Source organism: Drosophila melanogaster, chromosome 3R (genome assembly GCF_000001215.4).
Source record: "Drosophila melanogaster chromosome 3R".
Taxonomy (NCBI): domain Eukaryota; kingdom Metazoa; phylum Arthropoda; class Insecta; order Diptera; family Drosophilidae; genus Drosophila; species Drosophila melanogaster.
Genome location: NT_033777.3, coordinates 28,137,082 through 28,163,431, shown reverse-complemented (window position 1 = coordinate 28,163,431; position 26,350 = coordinate 28,137,082). Strand labels below are relative to the sequence as shown.

The 26,350-nt window shown below is 43.3% G+C and overlaps 1 protein-coding gene and 5 long non-coding RNA genes across 9 annotated transcripts in view; 3 read left to right on the top strand and 3 right to left on the bottom strand.

Moving 5' to 3' along the window:
* CG34354 (uncharacterized protein) overlaps positions 1 to 16,552 on the bottom strand; it is a 93,647-nt gene extending 77,095 nt beyond the window's left edge. For 2 of the 4 annotated variants that reach the window (NM_001104483.3, NM_001316621.1), the window contains exons 1-2: positions 16,464 to 16,552; positions 15,181 to 15,932 (exon numbers count right to left, since the gene is read on the bottom strand). In NM_001104483.3, the coding sequence (NP_001097953.2) occupies positions 15,181 to 15,460 (280 nt within the window). In that variant the 5' untranslated portion in view covers positions 15,461 to 15,932; positions 16,464 to 16,552. The remainder of the gene's footprint in view (positions 1 to 15,180; positions 15,933 to 16,463) is intronic. The other 2 variants (NM_001170285.3, NM_001170284.3) reach the window with 2 other exon arrangements.
* lncRNA:CR46080 (long non-coding RNA:CR46080) lies at positions 9,673 to 10,131 on the bottom strand. Its single transcript, NR_133473.1, has one exon. It is a non-coding gene; the product is annotated as a long non-coding RNA:CR46080 (long non-coding RNA).
* On the top strand, positions 9,680 to 10,468 carry lncRNA:CR46079 (long non-coding RNA:CR46079). The gene has a single exon (NR_133472.1). It is a non-coding gene; the product is annotated as a long non-coding RNA:CR46079 (long non-coding RNA).
* lncRNA:CR46078 (long non-coding RNA:CR46078) lies at positions 16,470 to 17,040 on the top strand. Its single transcript, NR_133471.1, has one exon. It is a non-coding gene; the product is annotated as a long non-coding RNA:CR46078 (long non-coding RNA).
* Positions 17,041 to 22,053: 5,013 nt separating this feature from the next.
* lncRNA:CR46076 (long non-coding RNA:CR46076) lies at positions 22,054 to 22,952 on the bottom strand. The gene has a single exon (NR_133470.1). It is a non-coding gene; the product is annotated as a long non-coding RNA:CR46076 (long non-coding RNA).
* A 2,514-nt stretch (positions 22,953 to 25,466) lies between these two features.
* Positions 25,467 to 25,785, top strand: lncRNA:CR46077 (long non-coding RNA:CR46077). The gene has a single exon (NR_133469.1). It is a non-coding gene; the product is annotated as a long non-coding RNA:CR46077 (long non-coding RNA).
* Positions 25,786 to 26,350: the final 565 nt, after the last annotated feature.

Below are 26,350 nucleotides of genomic sequence, written 5' to 3'. Positions count from 1 at the left end.
CGATTTCCCGCTTTTCCAGTGACCAACCCATTTCGCCTATGAACCATTTTCTTTGGCTAAAACTGCAGTCGAGGCAACGACGGCAGCTTCTGTTGCTGATGTGCATCAATGTGAGAATGATTGATTCAATTTTAAAGTTGTTGCTATATGTGTATTGGTGGGTTAAGCTCCTGCGTCCGTGTGTGTGGGTGGGTGGTGTGTTTTCGGTCGTGTGTGTGTGTGTGTGTTTTAAGCACAGTCTGCTGCTCAGTTGCCAGCTTTAACAAATAATCTCGCTTGCGTCCATTCGTTTTGAGTCCTTGCTGCTTTCGATGCACCTAGGAAAATATAGGAACGTTAAATAACTGAAACTCCCTATTAAGGCTTACATTCTCAACTCATGGTATCAACCCTTGAAAATCGTTCAGTATTTCAAATAGGAAATATTTATAGAAATTACATATTCCTAATCCTTAGATTTGTGGTTTCAGCCACTCCGCTTTGATTTTAAATTTATTACGTTTCAGTGTAAGGACATGAGTGGGTGCACAGGATCGAGGGGGTTAAGGGTGGAGCGAAAGGAGCTGCTGCCATGATGGAGTTCGGTCAGAGCCAGCAGTCGTTGGCTGACTTTTCTCCGCTTGTTACCTCAGCTACTAATACCAGAAATAATTACAAAAGTGAATTTATGTTGCTGCGGCGATAACAAATGCTTTTTAGCACCCCCCTCCTGGACCCCATTGACCCTTTCATCCTGGCCCCATTGCAGTACAAACACACTAAAGTCGAAGATTTATTTTTTCCCCAAGGGGTTTCGGGGGGTCTGAAATGCGCGTAACTTTTGCCAATGACGCAAAGGAATTTTCAGCCAGAGCGGAGAGCAGATGTATGAATCGCCATAGATGGGGGATTGCGATGTCAGAGTGAAGTATGGCCTGCAAAGTGCAGCAATCCCAATGCAATCCCCTCCAGAAGAGTCCCTGCAAGGCCCAGCACCCAATGATCCACTGGGTGTGGCGTGGCATCCATCTAAGCAAGTGGCATACAAGACTGAACTTTCTTTATCAAGTTTTGGCAACATCACAGATTAAAATTTGGCTTTCTGACACTGCCGAAGCGACAGACTCTGGAATTAGTTCTGCTTCGTGAGGGGGCGGACGAAGGACGATGGGCGTGGCCGTTGCAGTGGCAGTGGCACTGGCAGTGGCAGTGTTGTGAATTAAGCTGAGTGACTTTCAAATGAGTGGATGCGCCCAGAAGTTCATTAGCAAAAGCCAAAAGTTGCTTGATTGACGCCCGGCATTGACTGCAGTTTAGCTTGCTGAAGTTGCATGATTTCTGCTCAGGCTCTTGACAGTTACTTTTAGCTGGGAAAACATTTTCCGCACACAGAGGAAAATCGTTAGTGACTTGCTACTTGTAAAAATCATCTATAGCTACAATAGTATTTCCCAGTTCTAACAGCCATAATTTTTCTCTCTATTCTTCATTTTATAAAAATCTAAGTTCCCCATTCCCTTCACGCCGTACAGCCAATTAAATCCTTGTCAGCCAACTCTTTCTCCTCCTTCGGCCCTCTTGCCATAATTATTTTTCGTGTTCGTAATTACGTTTTCCATTTTCCATTTACATAACCTTTTGCCGCGGCCACCGAAGGCAATCACTTAAGTGGCGCTAAAAAATTATCTAACCAAATTATTTCAAGCGAAAACCGAAAAGAGCGCCGCAACGAGTAACAATCGATGCGAAATACTTGGATAATTGGCGCTTATTGATACTTGAGCGCCACATAATCGTCTTAATTACTTTGCAAACTAACTTTAATTGGCCCGAACGGTGGACGAGATAAAAGGGCCCAATTACAAACGCCCGTACGGCAGAGATCCTGGGCTGATTGCATGTCTGCTTGCCATTTGAGGCCAAAAAGAAGAAAAAAAGAGTCCGATGGAGAAAAACTAGAGTGGAGTAAGGATAAAAAAAAAGAGCGGAAAAGATGCCGATGTCGATGCCACCATTCATTATCTGACGCCCCAATCTCTGGAGCAGCAGCCAACACTTGAGCCGGACCCTTTCAATAAATAATATAATAATAATCCAATCATATTGTTACATCCGCGACTGCCAGTCATCGGAATCTAAGAAGGAGCCGGAGAAATTCCAGCTGCACTGGCTGCTCAGAGCTGTCCGGATCTGGCTACTTTGTTCTTGCGCTTCCGCCGTGACGCTTCCGTCGCCTGTCCACCCGGAATCCTGAGTCCTCAGTCCTGAATCCACTGGCAGCCAGCTAATATGCGTCCCGCCGGCGCAGCGGAAATTGCAAGCCAAGCCGGGTGCTGCGGGGCGAAAGGCGTGGGGCATCAGGATGCGGACAGAGACTAAGCAGCTTAAAGGCGCATCATCGATGCCAACGCTTCCAGCTGAAGATTTATCGTCCTGTTCGGGTTCAGTTTGGGTTTTGCCACGTGAGATGTGTTTGGTCCGGGATTCTGGGGACCCGTCGCCCAGGGGGACACGTTGCTTTTCATTTGAGTGGCAGCCACAAGATGCAGGCGAATGGATAGCAAATGCCTGAATGCATCTATAAGCCAAATTGTTTTCCCTATTCCACGTATTCAGATTAGGCGCAATTAACAATTTTTTTTTTTCTAATTTCATTAAAAGGGTTAAATTCAATAACTTTAAATATCTCTTTTGAATGTTATTCAATTTAAATTTGTTATTTAAGGTCATTCAACACCTTCTGAGTAGTTAATGACTTGGCTCTGCTTAATAACAAATTTGTCCAAGTCAGCGGCAATTTGCAACATTAATTTGGGTCATCCGACTCCACAGTTGGCGGCATTCGATTTGGCAAGATGCAATTTCAGATTGTGATCGTTTTTAGGCCGCCCCACCCCTGGCAACACCCATGTGCCTATTTATTTATGCCAAGGGGATGTATCAGATTTAATGCAGCCGCTTGCCAAATGGCAGAGCCAAAAACAGCATCCATTATCATCAGCGGCAGCCAAGCATTACGGCCTCGTCTCAGCTCAACTGAGCTGCCTTTAATGTCATTGGAAGGGCGCCGCTGATTTGTCAACCCAGCCGACCCACGGCCCACTCGCAATTCTGATAATGGTCTAGCCCTCAACGATTTCCTTCCCGCGATTTTGCCACTCCCTCGGCGACGAGGCAAGGTGAAAATTGCAAATTACAACCGAGCAAATAAAGCAGGCGACATAGACCTAGGAGGAACTTTGGAAAATTACCAGAGGAATGAGCCCGGCTTCCCTCTAAACCAAATTGAATTCAGTGCTTTGATGGCAGACGACGTTTTGCGGGGGCGGACATTTTTTAGCAGCGGCATTTCAAAGAAATTGTCATGACAAATTGATACAATTTCTTTGGCTTTTGTGGCTTGCCAACATGGGAAAACCCCGACAACATTTTATGCAATAAATTAAAAAATTTGCGTACAAAACCTCAGGCGGCTTATTCCACTCCGGCTTTTCGGCCTTTGTTTGCCGTTTAATGGAGCGTGTGCGGGACCCGAAAAACCCGAAAACGTAAATTTCGAATTGAGTGATTTTTGAGGGGAAGACGTGCTTAATTGCATTTGCCGTTGGTCCTGACAAATGTATGGTCATGACATTCCCCGAACTGGCAATAAATATAATTCGAAGCTAAAAATCCGAATTCCTGCCTCACATAAGAGTCCAGAGTCACAAATATCTTATTTCCAATTCCAAGCAATTGTCAACGCAAATGTCTCAACTTGGCCGCTAAGCGTCCAGTTCTCTGTTCTCAGGCCCCTGCCATCCGTGTCACTTTCGCTCCGTCCGGACAATGCGCAAAATTTCAGGAATGTCGACCCGTAGACAGGACCAAGACATTTGGTATAACACAAACAGGGAGGGAGCAGTGGAGAAGGGCGAAACAAAAACGAAGAAGGCAAAACGAGCAATGGTCACACGGCACAGGACATTTAATGTAAACGTTTTGTCGACAAATGTCAAATGGCCACTCTCCAGGACAACTGGAAGCCAACAAATGGGTGGTGGTGGACCACCGCCAACACCGAGCACCCGAAATTAATTCGATTTAATGCTCACCTTAGTGCGACGGTCAGGCGGATTAAGCAACAAAATCAATGATAATTTGCCAGGGCAATGAATAAGAGAACAAAGGCTGCCCTAACAAGTTCATTTCATTACGGAAATGAAAATGGCATAATTAAATGTTAACGATGCTGTCGGTGGTTGTACTGCGTTGCCCTTTTTTTTCTTTCATTTCACTTTCTTGGCGCCCCCGGGTGCATCCACGTGCCCGAATAAATCAAATTTACCAGTTGGTATGCGGCTTTTGCAACTCACCGTAGTAGCGACCTTCAAAATTACCGACTTCCAATCATGTTTTCTCCCTGGCTCCCTTTTTGGCAAATGAACTCTCGGTCGAGACGGTTTTTTTTTTTTTTTGGCTTACCTGTAACGAGAATAACGGGGGAGTGCGATGAGCATTAAGTGCGGCTTAGAAAATAATAATAAAAAGTGCGCTTTGGCTGCCGGCACGCACACTTTCATTAGCCGCATTCATAAGGCATTAAAAACGACGACGGGATATCAATTTGGCCAGACACGAGACCCATTAACACCAACACACACATAAGCAAAGATCTCTTGCTAAATAGAAAATATGAAGAACGAAAATTAAAAAAGGCAGCCACGCCTTCGACTTCGCCTTCCTCTTTTTTTTTTTTGCTTCCCTCAGGCATTAAAGTGTAAATCCTTCCAAGGCATCGAAAATGAAGAGATTCCCCCAGCGCCATCCTGCAACATTATGATCACCACTCGCACACATGTGCATTACGTGTGTGTAGTATGTGTATGCTGAAATAATTTTTATGATTATTTCTTCCTTCCGTTGCTGGCTCATACACAGCCCAGCCAGAAACCCAGACCAGACCAGAAGCTCAGCTCAGTTGAGCTGCTAAATGTATATCTGCTGCGCTCCTCTATTTTCTCGTGCGCCATTTAAGTGCGCCAAAGCCAGGACTCTGACTCTGCCCAGATAAGCACAGTGGAAATAAACATTACAAGTTGCCACGGGGTCCGAGTTTAGTGGGAGCATTTACTTACTGCTCACATTACGCAATGATCGTCCCGGCATTAGCCATCATCAGGCAGATAGTGGCAGCAATCTTGTAATAGGACTCTTACCGAAATGCTCAGGTGTTTCTGGATAGTTGCAAGGGACATGCATAGTGCTAATAAGTTACTAAGTTTCAGTTATATAACAATGCTTGGATTAGGGACTAGGGATTTTAGAATTACAGTTATCTGCCGGCCAAAGAGAAGTTAACGAATTTTAGTTAATTTCAGAAGTTTAGTTTTCTTGACTATAGTTTTTGGCGCCCCACGTTAAGTTGGGCTAATGAAATACTTATTTTCTACTGTTTCAAAAAACGCCTAAACTGATAATTCACGTGGTCCTTCTAGGGTTACACCGATGTTTGTTCGCCACATTTGCCGTCCTAGTGTCGAATGCCGACAACAATCAAGTTTGCTTCACGGTGGCAAATGTTTGCCTTCGCCTGACTTTCCCACTGGCTGCGATATGGAATTCCTTGGATTAAATGTTATGTTGGCATTATATTTCTTTCTCTTTACGCCCATGTCTGGCAATCTGTGTCTGTGTATGGGTGCGTTGGTAACGCATGCTGGGCCTTAATGTCTTCATCCTTATAGCCTGGCTATATGGCATTGTTGTTGCCATTTCTACGCTGCCTCTGCCTCTGCCTGTGCCACCGCTGATGTCGCTGCTGCACTAATAGCTGCGCCCACAAAAGTAGACTTGACTTTTTGGAGCGGCTAAAATAGAGCAGAGCCGAGTTAAGTAAATAATGCCAACACATGTAATACATCAAGGCGCCCATGTGTGCGTCGGTGTTTATTTATGATGTTTTGCGGTTGACTGTGGCGAGGAGCTTTAAGAATCTGGGCTTTCAATTTGCACGTTCGCGTCTCGTTCCTTTTATTCCCATCCATTTCATTTAATTTAAAAGCAAATGAAAAAATATCAAAAATTGCCAGAGCACATAGAAGAAAGTATAATAATATTAAAGCGTTTTTTTGCGACATAGAACTAAGCACTTGTAAATCCCCATGGAGGATGTGCCATCAAGTTAGTCTCAAACACAAACACACACGCACACCCGCTGCACTTTTATCCACATGCAAACATGAGTGAGCTTCCACCCCGGCCATGGATATGCATATACGTATATATACTTCCTTATGTGTGTCAGAGTGTGTGTGTGTGGCCAAACTCATAGGAACTTATGCATAAGTGACATTAAGAAAAAGCTCTTCAAATGCAAGAGAAACACTTTGGCCACCGCCACCGCAGCCGACAAGGAAAATAGGAAAAACCCAAGTAAAAGTTTTCTCAGCTGAAAGCATCACAGGAAAAAAGGATAGCAAAAAATACATGGCAGGAAGAAGGAGGCGACCGGCGGGACTACGGCTGGCATGCAGCAGCCAAATGAACGCAAACTTTCGGCGGCATTAGGGATATGGCATGGCGTCTCTGGCGAAGGATATGCAATCATCATGCGGATTTCCATAAGCAGCCAGCGAGCAGCGAGTCGAAGGCAAATAGAAAACCAACAGAGGACACCACCAGCTCATGAGCAAACACACACTATGCACTTGAAAAAAATCGGGTGCACTCACATAGAGTCCTTCCAATGTCCAATATTGAATAAAGCCCTTCTTGTAGATGATCTTGTGCCGAATAATTTACTCTATTTACTTTGCGGTCAAAAATGTTTCCAGTGTAAGAACCCTCACACACTCTCCGCCTTGTAAGCTGCAACTGGCTTAGCTCAATATCCTTTTTGGTGCAACTTTAAACTATTTTCAATGGCATTTCCGACTGCATCTCCGCTTCGTTTTGACTTTGCCATTGCCTCTCCGGCGGAGTCAAATGTTTGTACAGTCTGCAGTCCGCCTCCCACTGGGAATCTCCTTTAAGTGGGTTTGAGCATGGAAAAATTGATAAGTTGCCGGGGATGTACGGTGTGCGTGCTTATTGACATATCTAACTTCAGTGCGCCATGACTTCTGCGTTGAAAAGTGCGATGAAAATGTTTAAAGTTTGCCTCTTGCGGAAGCTGGAGACATGAGAAAAGGCCACCGCAGATCCTGCAAAGTTTGCAAATTGTTTTCTGCGGCTTCCATTCAACTCTTGGCCAAGCAACGAATGTGAAACGGTCATGGCAACAGATATTTATAATTAGAGAAAGTTTTTGTAGCTAGCACAAAGCGTGCTCCTGGCGTGGTTTATGCCGGCACCATATCTGAATAATAGGGAATGTTCCGGATTAGTTTGCTATGAGGCTTCAACTTCGAATCGACTAAGTAATCCCATTTTAACAGTGGCCAGAAGGCAAACCTTTTAACATTTGCCATATGCAATTGGGGCGCAGCTGGCCACAGCCCTCGGCCGAAAAGGTGAGCACACAAAAAAGAGGTGCAGGCCAAAATCACTCCGTTTGGCCAAGAAAAAAGGTCCTGGTACCGACCAGTGTCAGCTGGCAACAAGCGCAAGTATGCAAAAATAGCAGCAGGACACGCATCCTGCCGAAAAAGTGCAGCAGTTGCTCTTTTTCCTATCGCCAATTGGCAATAGTTAACGGCAGTCAGAAAAATGCACTTCGGGAATACACTTAGGTTAAGTCGGGAAACAAAAGGGTACCAACAAAACTCCGTCCGATTCAAACTCTCTCTCTCTCTCTCTAAGTACTAACATAGCAAAAATCTATTAAGCTATGCCTAATCCAACCACTTTTTCTCTCAGTGATGGCACCCACACATGCAAAATCAGAGCGAGCAATACAAACGCACTTGTCGCCGTTTATTGATTCAATCATTGGAAATGTGTTAAGGTTTTTAAAGCAGTCTCTCTATTTGCTTCAAGGTTTTTTGCAGGACACCCCAGCTGGGCACCACCACACCCTTAACCCACCAGCCCCCTTAACCCTTAACCGGCCACCCATTGCCCATTGGACCCTTGCCGCCCTTTTCCGCTTTCCGGCGAGTTGCCTTTTTGCTGTGTTTGTTTTCTGTTTGCATTTTTTTTGTTTGTTTCGAGCTCTGCAGCCACTCAACTGTCGACTGTTTGCTTTGCGTTGCTTTAACGCTATTTTCGCTCAGTTTTGTTTTGTTTGGTTTTGTTGAGCACTTTTGTACAGTGTGTTGTTGCTGGCTGACCCTCCAACACCATTTGCCCCGCCCATCCGCCCAACAGTCGTTGATTTTCCCCATTTTTTGTCGTCTTTTTTTTGGGCCGTAAATTTATGCTAACAGCTCTCCATTGAAAATGCATAAATTTATGTGTTTACACTATGTGCAGGCATTTGCTTTGCGGGTGCGGATGTGTAAAGAGCAGGGATGCCGGGCACATGTGTTTACTTAGCACTTTTTATGGCCTGGCCAAGCCGGAAACCCTGGCCAGCCCGCAGTCCATGTTTTATTTACCTACAGTTTGTTTTATTTAGCCCGAACTGTTTTTATTTTCGGCTAAGCTCGCTTTGGCTCCGGGAAAACTATGCGAAATTTTATAAATTATTATTTGCATAAATTGCCGTATTTGCCAGCGCAAATGAGACCAGTGTCAAATAGAAGTTAGCACGCACAGCTCATAAAACTTAGCTCAAGACTAAACGCTTTTGCCCGCCGATCGGCTATGGGAGGTCCGTTCAAAAATTCCATCAACGACCCAAATGACTTTATGCAAAAGTTTGGCCAGGGCATAAAAAAAAAACAAAGGCACCGAAAGCCGAGGAGCTGGAATGCCAAACGAGCAAAACAATGCGGACATGGCGGTAAAGGGCTAAGAAAAAGGACTCACACGTTTGCGGTACACAGAAAGAAAACGAAAATTACAAAATAATTGTTTAATCTCTATTCAAGTTGACAGTAAAATTGATATTTTAGGAACCGATGGTTTACTATGTATGTTTCATGAATGCAAATTAACTGTGTAGTGTACATTTATGTTCTGCGTATTCTTGGATCCACATGGCCGACTGAAGGAGGAACTGTGGCCAATGCATTAAATCGTGCCAAACTCAGAAGAACTGAAAAGTGTGAGGACAAAGTCTGGGCCGGGCACATAAATGCGAAATAAAAACCATTTGAATGTCAGGCGACACTCAAAATCGATACGAACCGAACGATAGGATGGTCCTGACTTCGAAGGATATATGTGAATGGGAACCGTTGGTCGCTGGGCATTGCAAAAGTACGAAAATGTAAATGGGCCTTGGTTCTCGAGCCCAAGTGCTTCTGTGTGTTTATATGGTATATGGGGCTGCAGCAGTAAAATAGATGGGCATTTAAGATGAGCCAACTTCCCGTTCGGCCAACCGATTCTCAGTCTCTTAATCCACACTTGCGGTCATCAGATCAGTTGGCCAATTCATTGCAGTCATTTGAAAAACGTTTTCCTTTTATTTCCCTTGGGCGGTACGTTTTGTTTAGTTACGAGCTTAGAGGTCTTTAAAAATGTTCTCGAGTTTGAAATGCTTCCAACCATCTTACCAGACGGGAGACTAAAACGTTTTGTACTTTCGTTGTAAAGTATATACCAAATTTTACTTTTTCGTTTGGGAACACTTTTTATATATGTTTTAAATTAAATTTTCGAAATCGCTACTACTTTTTCCGCTGCTGTGCCACTCGTTCCTGAAACAGTTCACGTCCTTGGCGCCGGGTAATGGAGGAGCCCAGTCGAGTGGTCGCCTCCTTTTTGGCGTTAATGAAAAATGCATGAAATTTAAATTGCGCCAAAGTGTTGACCAGTGGCTGGACCCACACCTTTGCCTCCACTGAAATCCGCTTTGCTCGGATGCGATGTGGGCATGAGCAATTTGTTACACCGTGCAACAAGCGAATGGTCCGTAGACACTTTTATTACGCGGCGCCAACAAAACAAGCGGCAGGAGGAAAGGTGGAAGGTGGCAAAATCGACAGACAAAAAGCGACAAATGCGATGACAAACAATACGAACAACAACAATGACGCCGCTGTCAATTGTCTGAATTTTGAAAACCGAAAGCAAGAAAATAAAGGGAACGAAACGAAAACACTGAAAATCGTAGACTGTGGAAAAACTGAACCTCATTTTCTATGCTACTGCCGCTGCCAAATGTCAAATGTCGAATTGAGCAATGAAATGTGAACTTTTCATTTGCCGCCACCAACAGGAAACAAAACGGAGCACAAAAGAAATTGCAGTGTAAAAAAAAAATGGACAGTCAAAAATGTTACCAATCAAATGAAATGTAATCAAACGGAATGAACAGGACAGCGGGGAGACATCAAATCAAGCAACGATTTTTATGTTTCACTCCATGACAAGTCTGCTATTTTTAGGACAAAGATACACATTAATGATTTTACGTACAGACATTTAAATATACCACTAATTTTACCAAATAGATGCCAAATGAAACAATTCCGTTTCGCATTTTGTACGTACTCATTGAAAATGCCAATGAAGATCCTTAACAGACTTAAAGTCCAATACAACATTAATTTTCAGATACGCTTTTCTTAAACATTTTATCGCATCCTCCACTTTGTACCCAATTCAAGTAGAATTTATTGAGAGTCTTTAAGCACGGGCACTTCACACCAACACCAGTGCGGATGGGAATTCAAATGGCTCACACAGACACGGGCACATAGCTATGGCCAAAGCTACTCAATTGTAATGGCCGCTGGCATAAAATAAAGCTCACAACGAGCAGCGCCCTGAAACGGCCACGCCCACAAGGCCAACCAACACCTTTTTTATGCGTTTTCATTTGCGAAAGCGTAGGAAATATCTTGCCCACGGGGCGTATTAAAATCAATTCATTTAATTTTGATCAAAGCGAAATAAATCTTTGCGCTTTTTGCTTAATTTCCTTCGCTTTTCGAGATGGGAAAACTGGGAGTGAAAATCCACAACAACGTCAGTGAGTAATTCGGTTTGAATGTGTATGGGTGTGTGGGTGAATGGGTGAATGGGTGAATGGGTGTAGGGGTGTGCTGTAAAACGCAAAATAAGACAAAAAGCACGAGTAAGAGAGAAATACCGTAAGCGAAATGAGAAATCATTAGTAAGTAAAAAGCTTGTCAATGTGTGTGTAAGTACACACACACACAGACGAAGCGAAGATAAAGACACACATAAAAGAAAAGCGGCGTGTAAAAGTTTTTACAGTTCCCTGTACTTTTCCTTATCAATGCCAGAGACGGCAACTGAATTAATTTTTCAATTCGCCAAACGAATTCATTGACTTTTTGTGTTCGCCACCCATGCACCTACACACCCGCACAACCATCTCCTTGCACACACATACACACACGTACACATTCACAATCGCAGTCAAAGATTCTGATGCAGACTCCACGTTTCTGCTGGGGTATTAAAATCCTTTAAACAGATTTCATTTCGAACGCTTTGCGGTCGATAAATGCATTTCACTTTGGTGGTTTTTTACCCACACAACCTCTTTGCCCCACACACTCACATTACATGCTTATCCTTAACGTTTCTGTGTGTGTTTCATTTGGCGTTGCATACTTTTCGGCTGCTGCTATCCTCTTCGGTTATTCCGCCTTCGCAACTGACTCCTTCCAATGATTTGCTGGCAAATTACTTTGAGGTGTTGCCTGCTGTCTCTCGCCTCACTTTGCCACTTTTCCCCTCTCCTCGCCAGAGCCTTGCTGCTGTACAAAAATTGCCAAATTCATTTCCAAAACAAACATTTAGTATGTGTATGTTTGTCCGTATGCGGGTTTGTGTGTGTGTATGTTGGCTGCAAGTGTTGCCAACCAATTTAAAAGTTTTGCTGTCGCCGTTGCCTGAGCGAAAGTAAACCGCGCTCGCCGTTGTTGTTGCATCATTTGGGGGCACGGAAAAACAGCCAAGTGCAGGCGGATCACAGCCAAATGAAGATAATACACCGAAATACAGTGGAAATTAGGTTGGCAGAAGCGCATCACCAATTAAATCTGGCCAAGGATAACCTTGGTGGTAACTGAGATTAAGCAGTGACAAGTAAAATAAATATCCTATATAACTTATTGCATAAGCTACTCATTCCATTTTGAAATTACATTGAAATAGAAAACAAAAACCAGAGTCCTTAATGTTCGGAATTCTAGCTAAATTTAAGGTGAGTTGTTCAGCATATGGACCATCTCGTACGGGTAGCTGACACTGTAGTTGAACCTCCATTAGGAGGTGGATGCTGTTGTGATGCTGCGGACGGGAGTTCTCCCATAGCCAACTACTGTGGCACTTGTTGGCTTGGCTGCTGCTGTTGCAGTTGCGACACTTGAGAAACTCGCAGTCGCTGTTTGTTTTTGCAATAGCGGCATGTAGGTGTAACCCACCCCCGCCCACATTGCTTTCCCAGTGTGTATGTGTGTGTAAGTGCTGCTTGAAAGTTCATGCACCGTGTGCCAGTGCAGCTGTGTGGGTGTGCAAAGTGTGTCCTTAGTGCATATATAAATTTATATGCATGTGCCTGTTACGCTCTGCTCCTTTCGGTTTGCCGGCAGTTTGGCCGACTCTCTCGCATTTGAATTGGAAATTCAGCGGCGTGCTTAATTTTCAATTTGCAATCATTTGGCCTGGTAATCAATGTTTGCTTTGTCGGTTGCGGTTGTCGACTTTTTCTAGTCCTCTGCTAATTAGTAACTAAGTGTGGCTCATCACAAAGTCAATTGTCCCTCTTTTCCTCTTTTCCCAATCGGATTCTTTTCATTGAATAGCTATGCAGGAACCCATATAACATTTCCGATTTCTAACTAACTAACTATAGCTGCATGGAACTTGTGAGAATACTTAAGATGTCTTAAGAAAATAAAGAGAAGCGAATATCAGTTTTTATGATTTCTATTATTTTAACGTATTGAAAAAAATCTATTCGATAGTAAAAATTATCTAGATTTCAATAAGTGTCCACTTGGCTATAGTGCTGCCATCGACTTTTTCTATTTCCCCGCTAATTAGTGGATAAGTGCGGATCATCGCAAAGTCAATTGTCCTGGAAATGACTCTCCATCTATATTTTTTGTGCTGGTTAACAACTAACGAATTTGCTCCACTTTCGCACTCGTTTTCCCGGAATTTCCTCCCTCTATTTCTCAGACTTATAGTAAGCCAGGCCGCATTAAGCTAACTTACACAATGCCCGGAACCGGCGGACTCTTCACTTTCGCCCCGGCTTCTATTTATGTTCCCTGCCCGCCAGTTGGTGTTGTCTTGTCTAGTAATTTTCTCACACTTTTCAGCCGCTCATCAACGCTCCGGCGGCCAAAGGGAAAGGCAAACTTCGCAGACTCAAGTGTGGAAATTTTCACTTTTTTGCCATAATTAAATTCATTTTCAAGTTGCTCTTGCTGCCTTTCTGCCGGCTTTCGACTCAACGAGATGCCACACCGACGCACACTCAACTTTTCACTATTTTTAGTCGTCCCAGTCGTAGTAGTAGACATTTTCCATTTTTCATTACAGCCCAAAGTCAGGCCGGCTGGTTTGCCTGGCCGCTTTTCCTCGTTTCATTTTCATGCAGCTTCCTGTGCCGTTGTTTCCGGTTTTATGCCTGCCAGTGTCTATTTGTGTATAGTTTTTGCCATTAGCAACCGTTGTCGGTTTGAGGGACTTAGGGGTGTTGTTGGGGCCGGGGCTGGTAGAGCCAACAAATTGGAGAATAGTCCCAGTTTCTGTCTCTATCGCTGCTGCCTTTGTTTCCAAGTTTCGGCTTAAGTTGTTTTTAAGTTGTAAATCTCTACGGGCATGCAATTTCCCCTGCCTGCCCAAGCTGTATCAAATTTTTCATTTGTGGTTAAAAATATGAAAATTGTAACTGATATTTATGCTTGTAATGCCTACGCTTGACATTTTCAGCCCAGAGGGGTGGTGTCCACAATAATTCATCTCTGAAATGCGTGTTCGAGTTTGTTATTTTTCGGATTACGTGTGCGAATTTGGCCCCTTGGAATTTTACTCATTTAAAACTGCCCGAAAGTGATACGTGTGCTCTATTGGTATTTTCGAAATCTGCCTCCTTGACTTCCGACTGACTGGGCCACGTTTAATTGAATGTGTTGCCAGTATGATTTTGGCCATCTGACGCATACAAAATTTCTATAAATATGTACGTTATCGTGCCCTGATATCGATCGCCTGGGGTGTTTTTTGGTTTGAATTGTAATTGTTCAGACATTGTTGTGAATACGTAAGCTGTTGTTATTTCTCTAGAGGTTGTTGTTAACTGAGCTTTTGCTTGAAGTTTTTGCTGCACTTGAATTCTAGTTTATTTTAAAGTTTCGCATTTTATTATTATATATAATATGTAGCATATTGTGTTATTTTGCATACTCTAATTTATTGCTCTTTAAGATAAATGCACAAATTTGACAAATAGAACACATTTTAGCACAAACAGCATTTCATTAGGATACAACTAATAGGATAAATTATTTTTTGCCATGGCCGTGTTTGAATGATTTGCTAACTTTTTAAGCCTGCACAAATCCTTGGCTGAAAATGAAATGCAATTATATCGCAAAATAAAATTCATTCAATTAAATCCTAACTGAAGCCCAATCTGAATACGTTTAGAATTGCAAATGACTATGATGGCGTTTTTGTTTTTTTTTTTGTTGAGAATAATACTTGATTTATTGGTCTTTACATGATATTAAACGGTTTGCATTTCCCAGAGTTTTCATATAGACATTTCAATAAATTAGGCAAAAATATTTGTCAATTTTCATAGATTTGCCTTCATTCCCAATATCAGAAAGAAAATTGGGTTATTTGGTTGCAGCCCAGTCCGTTATGATGCATTTAATTAAGTTTTGATATTGCAAATAAACACAAGTTTAGTCGCTGAATGAAATCGTTGTCTATTGAAAATTTATTCCAGTTGTTGATGCGAATAGTACCCCCCAGAACAAAACGCAGATCGTTGTCTGCCGCATTCGAAACACGTCTCAGGGGCAAAGTGGCAGAGACATTTCTCAATTTATGCAACACCTTTTGCCGGTGGAAATTGCGCCGAAACCGAAATCGAAAACGAAACCGAGACCAAGACCGAGAACCGAAACGGGACGAAAAGGACATTCACCCCGGGAAACTCGCTTTTCCACTCACCTGGCTTGGAGTTGTTGCCCACGAGCTGCTGCTGCTGCTGCTGTTGCTGTTGCGACATTTGCTGTTGCTGTTGCTGCTGCGAGTGCTGCTGTTGGCCATTGTGCTGCAAATGAGCAGCTGTCACCGACTGCTGCTGCTGCTGGGCGGCTGCTGCGGCCGCTGCAGCGGGATGGATGGCCAACAGCTTCGTTTCCGGCGGCTTGTGCGGACCCATTGTGATCTGCGGGGCACCCATGGCTATGGTCGGTGCTGGCATCATCAGGGTCGACATGGTCAGCATAATTTGCGAGTGAATTTTGGTCGCTGGACTCGGGAAGCGAAGCTGGGTTGGCTGGTGATGCAGTTGCTCTGGCTGGGAGTCTTTGTCTTTATTGATTTGCTGCTGACTCCTCCGCAGGATCTGAACTCGGTGCCAAAGGTCGTGCGTTAGCCTTTGTCGCCAGCTTTCTCTGGCTCTCGTCGCTGCTTTCTACTTTCTATGTGTGCGGAGTGCAAACTTATGAAATATGCTCTCGCCTTGCTTCGCCTCTATGTATTTTCACTTTTCGTGCTGGCTGGTTACTCTATTTATGTACTACATATATGTATATATATATATATCGACGTAAGTATGGGGGCATGTGGAAAATATGTAAGTATATTTTTTTCGCCTTTCTTTTATGTTTCGCTTATGTGTTTGTTCAACCGGAAATACACGAACTCAAGCGCACTTGGCTTGTAATATCGTTTCAGGGATTTCCTTCGCCTTCTGCCTGCCAGTAATCGCAAATTATTCTTTCTTTTCTGTTGTGTCTGCTGGCAGCGGAAATTATAAATATTCCTGTCATGCGAGTAGTACTACGAGTTCAGTTCTCTGCCTGCCAGACGTCTTCTGTTTTAATATCAATGTCTGGTATGTAAAATGTCAGGCCAAAAAAGAAAACGAAAATATGAAAAAAAAAAAAAAAATGAAAATATGTGAGAAAATAACAGGGGAAAATGCCAAACAAAAAAGTGAAGCCCTGCTCAGCCGGTTCAAAGTCGCTGGGAAAGTTTCAAGTAGCTGGCTGCAATGGCAATTATTATTTTGCCGGCAGCCTCTGAGTTTTTGTCGCGCGCGAATTTGCTGGCAACTTTAGAAGTCACTGACTCCAAGTGCGTGATAAGACCAGCTTAATAAATGTCGTGTATAGGTTAAGATTGAGTGATCTTTAAAAAATAATAGGTTCTAGCCCAAAGCCCAGAATAATTTGCCACTACGGCAAGGCAAGGTGTGAAGTCTATGTTTCGAACTACGCACGAACCAGGCCGACGTGATCAATCGCACACACAGGATATAATTTACAGGATATACAAAGCGTTCGGTATACGTTCGTACTAGACCGCTGGGCGACGCTTTTCTTACTGAACGCCAGGAGCACACGCATTGGCCAAAATTCGGAGGCGCTGCTGCCACTGCAACGACGGCAGAAAGGCTGCCGATTTTCCCGCTGTCGCTGCTGCTGTGAAAATCGCTGTCGCCGCTGCTGCTGCTGCCTCTGCCGTCGATGACGACGACGGGATGCGTTTCCCTACATTTCTCTTCGGCGGCGAGGAGTTCGGTTAACGGCGGCACGAAGCTGGCTGCCATCGCAGCCATCGTTCATGAAATATTCACGAATGGCTCGCTCTCACTCGCGCCGCCTGCTCCTTGCTGAATCCTTGCTCTCCGGCCCTCTCTCCGTCCCTCTCGCCATCCCAACTGGCTCGTTTCCTCGCTCCAGGCGCCATTCACAAGTCGCAAGCCTCGTCCTTTCAGGTCCTTTCGGCTCCCGTCGCCACAGAGCGCAGAATCCGAGCAGCCGAGAGCACAGGCTTTTCGAAAGCGCCAGCCACATTTGAAATTGACTGCCAAGGCTTGTTTTCTGATTTATAATTTAAATAAAAATATAATGTTATATCTTTAAATTAAAATCGTAATATCTACATGTAAAAATTCAGTTTCCAATTTAGTCAGAGCTTTTATAATGATTTTCCGTACCACTTGTCGCTTTAAATAGAACCTTCAGAAATGTCCTTTTGCGCCTCGTCACTCGAAAATACCAGTATTTTTATGGCATGCCCTGAAAACTGTTATACGTTGCAGGACAAGGCAAATGTTAAGAACAGCCAGCTGATGTTAATATTTTCTATTCTTTTTCATCTGAATCCATCCTTGCGTCCAAGTGGTCATAAAATATTAACTTTTAAAACTAATCTAACAATATAATATCTAACTAGGATAAAGCAGCAATAGCTTTTCAACAATTGTAAGCACACTTATATGCTAAACACTGTGAAAAAGGGTCAGATAAAAGCAACAACCTTTGAAGTTATTATTACTTAGTTTCACTAATATGAAATGTTTTGTATAAGCTACATACCATTAATTGCATGAGAAGCTTTGCTTCTCCTGCTGCCAATTGCCTTGCGTTAATTGTAGCCCTGGAACTAAATCCAAACAGGACAACAAAAAGGATGCAATTTAAGGTGTATCTCCCTATTATTGCACTCTTTTCTCCTCGTTATTACTCCTCTTTTTGCGTTATTAACATACTTTCTCGTGTCGACAGCGGTGACAGGGACAGCGAGCGACAGGACGACGGTGTTCTGAGGTAATGTTGCAAAGAGCAGTGCTCGAAAAAGTGTCTGGGCTGGGGAGGAGTCGCCAGTGAAATGGGGAAATGTTGGTAAAATACATAATTACATGTAATTTACCATGCGACATTATCATTGTTCTGCTCGTATTTAGCATAGAATCAACGTCGCACGGCAGAGACGTCGAGTGTCCATAGAATAGCTCATGTAGCGGACAACGGGTCTTGAATGTACTCTCCCTGCTCACCAACTCACAGAAGTACTCGAAAAAAATGATTCAACTTTATATTTATTTAAAAAATAAATAAAATTCTAAGGATTCAGCTTAAAACGTTCAGTTTAAAACCAAAGTTACATATAATTCTAGGGATCTCAAGAGTAAACATAACGATACTTCTACAAAACATTTCGATTCAATTGTAAATCTATGTTTATATTTGTGAAGAAAATCCTGATTTTCTTTTAGTGTATATTGCATGTGCTTAAATGCAACAAAAACAGCAGCAACTTCACGTAATAACAAAAGTGAAGTAAACAATAAGAAGAGGCCGTTAGAGCGATGCAAAAGACGAGTTTCTTTCTTGTTTGGCCCACTCTTTCTGCATGTCCTTCTGCCGCTCTCGCCGATTCTATGCACTTGTGTGTGTGACAATTGCCCTTTGAATTTTTAAATCCCTTTAAATGAAAACAACAACTGGGATCCCCTGCCTTTTGGCCTTTTGTTCTTCGAGTTGCGCTTGTTAGGTAAATCAGCGCCAGTTTGCATGAGTGTGTTTTGGTGAGCGAGTGTGTGAGTGTGCGATTATGCGATTGTGTGAATGAGTGAGCCTTTGCAGCAAAAACAACGAGAAAACAACAACAATATCATCGTGCGGAAAGTTATAACGTGCTTAAGCGTCTTAAGCTGAAATGAGGCTAAAAATATTTGCTTATAATGAAGTGCACGACTGTGTGAGTGTAAATGTGACCTGTGACCATGCACAAGTACACCCAAACAATTGTATGTTTGCTTGTTTGTCATTGTGTGTAACAATAGCGCATCGGGTACTATTGTTGTTGTTTCACTCGAGGAGGGGCCTTTGCACCCCTCTTATAAGCACAAAATTAAGGCATTGTTAACGCCAATTAGGGTATTTAGTCGAGAGTCCCGGCGCGAAGGCAGTGTGGACACAACACGGCGTATGCGTTATATTTCATGGCGGATGACAGCTGCCAAGGATAATAGCGCGAAGGGACTCAAGGGAAAAACTTCACGGGGATTTTCTTGACAATTATGAAAAGGGCAGATGCATTATGGGCATGCATGTAGGAACATATTCAAACGAATAACTACAACTTAAATGCACAGAGAGAACTGGATTCATATTTCCTTTATCGATAATCAAATCTTGAAGTGTACTAAATTGAGGCAAATATCTTTTCATCAAATTAAGCTATTATATAATAAAATACCTATTACAAAATTTGTTGCACTTTGCGCCTGAAAGTGCAAGTTGAGTAAAATTATGTAACGTCCATTAAGCAATTAGGCCTTGTTCAAGATATAGTTTTTAAGAGGATTTTCATTCACGGACAAAAGCTCTTAAGTCTTTAAAACCAAAGTTTTAAGTGCAAATTAATAGGGTTCGAGCCGAATCAAACTAAGCCGCAACAAACATGCTACTTCTTGACACAACCAATTGCCTGGGATGGAAGGACAATGGGATAGACAAAAGGGAAAGGCACGGCCAGACCAAGCTAGAAAACTGAGGAGATGGGCCAAGGTTAATGTAGAATTCGCTGGTGATGCTTTTGGGCCAAAACAACTAAGCACCTTTTATGAAAGACTTGCCACACTGATGGCTGAGCAAGGAATTTGCAATTTGGGGTGCCGGCACCCTTAAACTGCCACTAAATAAATACACGTTCGCATGCTCAAGACGACTATGAACCCAAAATAAGTGAATTATTTATGCGGGCCCTATTCCGGTCTTAGGTGCCACCTAATGGGGGTCACACTTGGAGATTTAAATTTTTAAATAGGTGTGTCAGATAATGAAAATAAGTACCCGACGGGGGACTTCAAGCCCAGGAAAGTACTAGCGTTTTTCGGCCGCTGCCGTGTGTCACAGTTTTGTATTTCCCCCGCTTTCTGACTCCACTTTTCCCGGCCGACTGATGTGGACACGGCTTGAAGGCCATCGCCGTTTGCCTTTTAACTTGGCTAACGATAATTTGTTTGGCAACTGGCGTCGCTGGCGCTGCGTAATGAATTTTTATGCCCCTTTAATGTACTTTACGCAGATATGAAATTATGTGACCAACGCAACTGAATCCAGAGCTCGGCCCGCCCATCAGTTGAGCCCTCCAGTTGGACGGGCGACCGCCTGCCATGTTAATTATTAATATTTTTTAATTAAAATGTGCACTAGCCACGAAAACACAAACACGCCTGTTAGGCAAACACGAACGGGTGCTAAAGTGTTCACAGAAAGCAAGTCAAACACAAATAAAATCCCACACACTGCCATAAAGAGAAATAAAGAATAAGCAAGCGCACTAAATCAACACACAACTTTTGGTGAGGCAAAAAATTTGGAATTTAAAATGGAGCGAGTGCCAGCTCGTCAGTCTGCGGTCTGCCAGATAAATCTCCAGTGGGTCTGGGTCTGAATCTGAATCGCTTCAGGAAAATACCCGCATGAATTATCGCATTCAAATATAAAGTCCTTTGGCGAAGAACGAGCCGTATTCTCCGGCTTGTGCGAGTGCGGCCGACTTAATGTAGCGCGAAATAACTGGAATAATTCAAATGTGAAACTGTAGCAAATCGTGGTGTTCATATATCCAGCCTGTCCCATTATGCATGACCAAATTATGACTGCCAATAATCAAGAGCGAAGGCGCGAACATTTACAGTCAGTTCTGCCGGCGAAAGAGTTACGCACCCCTCGCTCGATTATGTATATATTTTTTAGCTGAGTTAGTGGGGCCATTAGAGTGAAATGATATCAATAAGTCACGTTCTGGGAACTGATTTGAATACGCTCTGTGGGAAAGAATATAATGGGTATTGAGCTGTCCAAAGTGCTGGACAAATAAAAGTGCCATTCATTCACAATAAAACCACAATGAGATTAAGGAAAACAAAAATTACAAGAAATTTCCCAGATATAAATATGACCACTGCTGGGCTGTCAAAATGTCGTAAAAATGTTTATTGAATTTTAACCAGATTTTAAGGTATATAATTAACATCTTGCCTTGACACTTTACTCATTCAATATATGTAGTATTTAAAGAAATATTTGAATTACCTTTCTATCCTGCAAAATAATACTTTTTAACATCATTAGGTAAGTATATGAAGTGTTTTTTTCTGTTCGTTGGCCGATATTTTTTGTGGCAGCTTCAATTGCAGCTTCTTGTGGCAATTTTCGGTCTCAACGGCTTTCGCAGTAATTGTCACCGGACTATTACCGCCACCCTGGGCCATCCGATGGCATTGCCAACCGGAAGCGCGTCCCATCGATTTGTCTCTGTCGCTGTCATTCACTGGGTCCTGTCCTGTTCCGTTCTGAGCTGGCACAATTTAGTGTTTAAGTAATATTTCGTTACTTCGGCGCGATGCAGGAGAGAGTTACACTGGCTGGCTGCACATAACTGGGTAATTTATATTGGCCATTTCGCTTTGAGTCGCACACACTCACGGTCGCAAAGTGCTTCTGCGACAAAGTAAATTGTAAAATGTCACCCATAAAGCGTAAATTGTAACAAAAAGCACTCGAGGCCACGCAGTGATTTAAATTTTGTCGTCTGTAGGCTCCGGCTGTAAAGTTATGTGTATCTGCGGCGTTGTACCCCGAAAAGCACATCCTCTTTTCCCAAGTTCCCCATTCCCCAGCATCCTTTCGTCCTGCAGCTCCAGAACCCAGCTGGCAAGGCCTTTCGTCCTTTCGGTCGGGACACTGGCACTTGGCAGCACTGGCGACAAGTTTTTTGGCCCGATGCGAGCACACACAGTGTCCACAATTTACACAATTCATAATTCATGCGCAAATACTGTTCATACAATATATGGATCGTCGGGCGATTTCAGCATTTCGCAGTCGCAGCTGCAGCTGTAAACTTTAATTATATCTGTTTTGGTATGCAAAACACTGGGCCACAGTGACAAATTGATTATCAATTCGCATGTTTTATGCTAGAGGGCTAGAGGGCTGTGTGTATAAAATAAAAATATATTGTGAGTATGAATGAGTAGGCTGATGAATTTAAAGTTCAGATAATCGCAACCTTAAAGAAATAATTTCGATCTAGGATTCCCGGAAACAATTCATTTCACGCACTATTGAGCCTGGGAACGAACCATTTTTCTTCGCCGCAATTTGAGCAAATATTAATTTTTGCCCGCTCTTATTCATGAACCTGTCCGCCAAGTCTGGGAATTTTCTTCTCCTACGAAACTCCGTCTGTGACTGTGGCGGCAGAGTTTTCCCGCTGGTCGTTGCTCGCTTTTCGTTTGGTGAGGTCCAAAGGACGACGACAATCAATTTTTCTTCATCACAAAATTGAATTCTTCAAACGGAGAGAATGGAGGAATGGCGGGGAAGAACACAAAAATTCGCACTTTATTCATTTCCGACCGACATCAAATGCTTTCCATCTGCTGAGGCCAACGATCTCTTTCCACTCTTGATTCTCTGGACTCAGGACTGTGGATTCCCGTCTTCGTATTTCCGCATTTCGTATTCATTAATCAACTTTCAAATCTTTCCACAACAAACGAAAGGCTGTCGTCCTGGGCGAAATACTCGCCGTATCCTCGCAACCCGGGTGGCACTTTGCACTAATTTGCGGCCGCATCTCCCGACAGTCGCAACAAGCAGCGACAAGCTGTCCACTCGGCAGCAGGCTTTTCACTCCTCGCACCGCCCAATCACCAGATAAGCCACCCATTGGCACACCCACCTGCACGGCTTGTTTGTATCATTTACGCGCCGTGAATCGAGTCGCGGCTCACACGGCGTATGCGTGCTGGTTTGGTTGGCCCATCACTCAATGGCAGCTACAGAGTCGCAGTTAGCGGGCGTCAGTTTTCATTTGCGTCAATTGTTTGCAACTGGTTAAGGATTCAGGATGTCAGCTGGTGAGAAATCGGGATGCGCGTTGTCTTGCAGAGGGAAAAATATATGTATGTTTTCAAGTACGCAATATTCAATTAGTAAACATTGAATTTTATAGTTTTATTTCTTCCTTTCCTTCCTTTACCTTCAAGATCAATTTGATCGACATTTATATCACAGATATCTTATATAATTTTCTCGCCGTGCTGGCCTTTGAACATCTTGGTGCCGCCTTGGATGCTTGAGCATATTACGTTGCTTGTCTACCAGTGGCAGGCAGGCAGCAGTCATTAACAACCGGAGATGAGTTTGGTTTAATGCGGTTGCCGTTTACAAATGGAATTTTTTAGTGGCCCAACAGCCTCGCAGTCGACAAGGAGTAGCCAAAACGCCGGGCGGCAAGGATATGCAGCCGGAGTAGTGGCAGCTGACTGAAGGATGCAGGATTTGGCAACGGAAGTCACTCTTGCGGGAGTGCGTGAGCACTGAATTTGTGAATTTCTGGAAATTTAATGCTTAGGGCCAATGAAAATTCAGTCGGTCATCAACAACGTCATCGTCATTATCACCAAACGAAAAAGCGCCCAGACTTGGCATACTTACTTTTAGATTATTCCATCTGCCGGTCTGCCATCGGTCAAGGTGCAGCTGCAATTGCATAGAGTGGTGTGGAAAACGAGAGGAAACATGGAAATTCGCCCATAATACTGCCCGGTCATTTTTCCATGCGCATTTGGGCGAGCATTTAATCCATCTCCATCAAAACGAATGAATCTCCGAATCATTTTATTTGCCTGGCAAGAACAAGTGCTATTGCAGTTGATAAAGCTGCTTATAATTGTGAGTGTGTTTGTTTGAGGGGTTTCCACCAGAGGGCTTAATATATCCTGCTTTTATTTGGATCTAAGTTATTTGCTGGGCTCCGGTCTACTTTTCAGCAATGCAAATGACTTGAAATCGATCTAAAATGAAAACTGAAAATCAAAATGCTGTGCATTAATGAGCTGCCAGAAAGGGGACCTAACGCTTTAGGTACATTTTTTCGGCTCCGTTTTCAGAAAGCATGAAGAGAAAATAGTACGAATTCTGTGTTGATGTCTAGGAAATATCTTATTGACATATTCAAGTCAAGCCCTCACGATAACGCCTCGATAGAAAAAAACAGAAGGGTAATATGTGAGTTACAAATTACAATAAAACATTACCTAAAAATTACAAACCGTTTGAAAACTTTCATTGTTTTTAAGAAGTTTTAACAGCTTCTTTTTATAGCTATCGATTGATGAAATCGTTGCCGGAAATCTTTGCAGCTCATAAAGTCGTGTATGTGTCAAGTCGCCAAGGCGGAAAACTAATTAAAAACCTTCAGGATTTTGGTCCTTTATGCATTTCTAAAGTGGATGGCAATCTGCACTTCTGGACTTGACTGGTCCGCTGGGTAAACTTTTCATTAGCCACATTTGGGTGGAAAAGTTTCGGTCCGAATCTTTTACACTTGCATGCCAAGCATCGTCGCCTACTTATGCGCAATTTTTCGACAACTATTTATGCAGTGAAAACTTTATGTTTGCCACCCCTTTAGCAACGCCCCCCATTGCCACGCCCCCTCATTCACTTGGCTTCGAGTCCGAGTCAGAGTGCTCAACTATTTATGTTAGAACTGCAAAGCGTAGAGCCGAAACCAATGAAATTTCCTGGAAATACTTGGGACAACGCGCAAAGTGCAGCCTATACACGGAGAGAAAAGATAGCTTTATTTCCTTATTTCTTATATATGTTCTATCGTTTTATTTACTTCTTGCTTATAATTTTCTTGTAGTAATAAAAACCTAAGTCTAACTTTTGATTGACTACCAACTGCCATGCCTTTCTCGCCGTGTATGCACTGCCAGTGGGCGTTGGGCGTGGCCAGGTTATACACTTTGACTTTACTTAGTTGGCTTTTACCTTGCCGGTGATTTTAGCCAGCTGCCTGGAAAGTGGCGAGCAGTCAGGCAGCATATTTTTCTTAGCCACTCGGCCCGTTCTTATGATTTGGCGTAGCCGTGTGCAGGTGCGGGTGGTGCAGGTGGTGCGGGGTAGTGTAACTGGATCAGGTGAGTGGGTGGAGGCACGAAATCCTCGTGTATGCGCATACATTAGAAGCGTTAAGCTTCAGAAGCGTCGTGTTTGTACAAGTGCTGGTAACTAAACGCCCTGGAAAAGGAGGCACCAAAGTTTTGCGACTTGCAGAGTTTATGGGCAGAGTCAATGGTCAATTTGTTTGAGATTTGAGAATTTGTGCTGCCCCGGGTCTTGGCCTAATTAAAATTGCATTAAAGCCCGTGCATGTGTCCTTTAAAAGGGGACACGCGAGTGGCCTTCGCCCATGTGATCTGCTCCTGAATGCTCGAGAGCCATCTAACCAAGCGAAACGCGGGCCGTGCTCCATAAAAATTGCAGTCAACATGGCGCGTAAGTCAACCGGAACTGGCAAACGCCAGCAATGAAATACACATGGGCCGCTTCGAAATTCTCATGAGCTGAAGAGCTGGCGAGCTGGCTGAGCTATATGGCATCAGATATATGTATGGTGGGGGGTCGTGGAGGCATTAGGCCAGGCAGTGACAAATAAACAGTGACAGGACGCAAACAAACAGACGAACAATCGACATGGGATCGGGACGAGGAGCAAGATGAAGCAGCGGCAGACGAGGACAATTCGTCGTCATCAGGAGCCTCATTTTGGACTTAATATAATACGCAGCGACGCGTCAAGGGACTGAAGATGAGGATGTGGATGGATGTGGCTCACTCTGTGGACTGCGGAGCTGGAAAGGCGTAGAAATCATTGCAGACATATGAAATATTAAATATGTATGACCGCAAACTCACACATAAACATGCAGAAAGTATGGTGTGCACTAAACGAAAAATAATAATAAATAAAAAGTTCTAAATATTTTTGTAAAATTCTAGATGATTAGAAAAAACATGATATAACATTACACACAAATTGTTAAAATATAATAATAATATTTTCACAAGCAAAATTCATTCAAAACAAAATAAATCTCATAAGTGCTCAAAAGTACGTTTCAATTGACAATTTTGCTGAAGTGTACCGTGTACACATAAACAATCATTTGGCCCCAAATGTCTGGGGCCGTTGTCTAGTGGAGCAGAGCACCGAGGAAATGGCAGGCTGATGATCCCATTTCCGAGAGGTAAGTGATGCCAGTCAGCTTTGCCTCGGAAAATGTGGGCTACTGGCTGTGGGGTTGCGAAACTGAGCAGTCCGAGCTGGGGGAAAATGTGCGGAACGGAACGGAACGGAAAACTCACACAGCGACTGAAAACAACCTTCAATGAGACAAAATCGACTTGTGCATTCGCCGTTGCACGAAGGAGAAAGGCGGATGGCGAAGGGCGAATGGAGAAAGGCGAACGGAGAAAGGCTAAGGAAATAAGGTTACACAGCCAATGTGTGT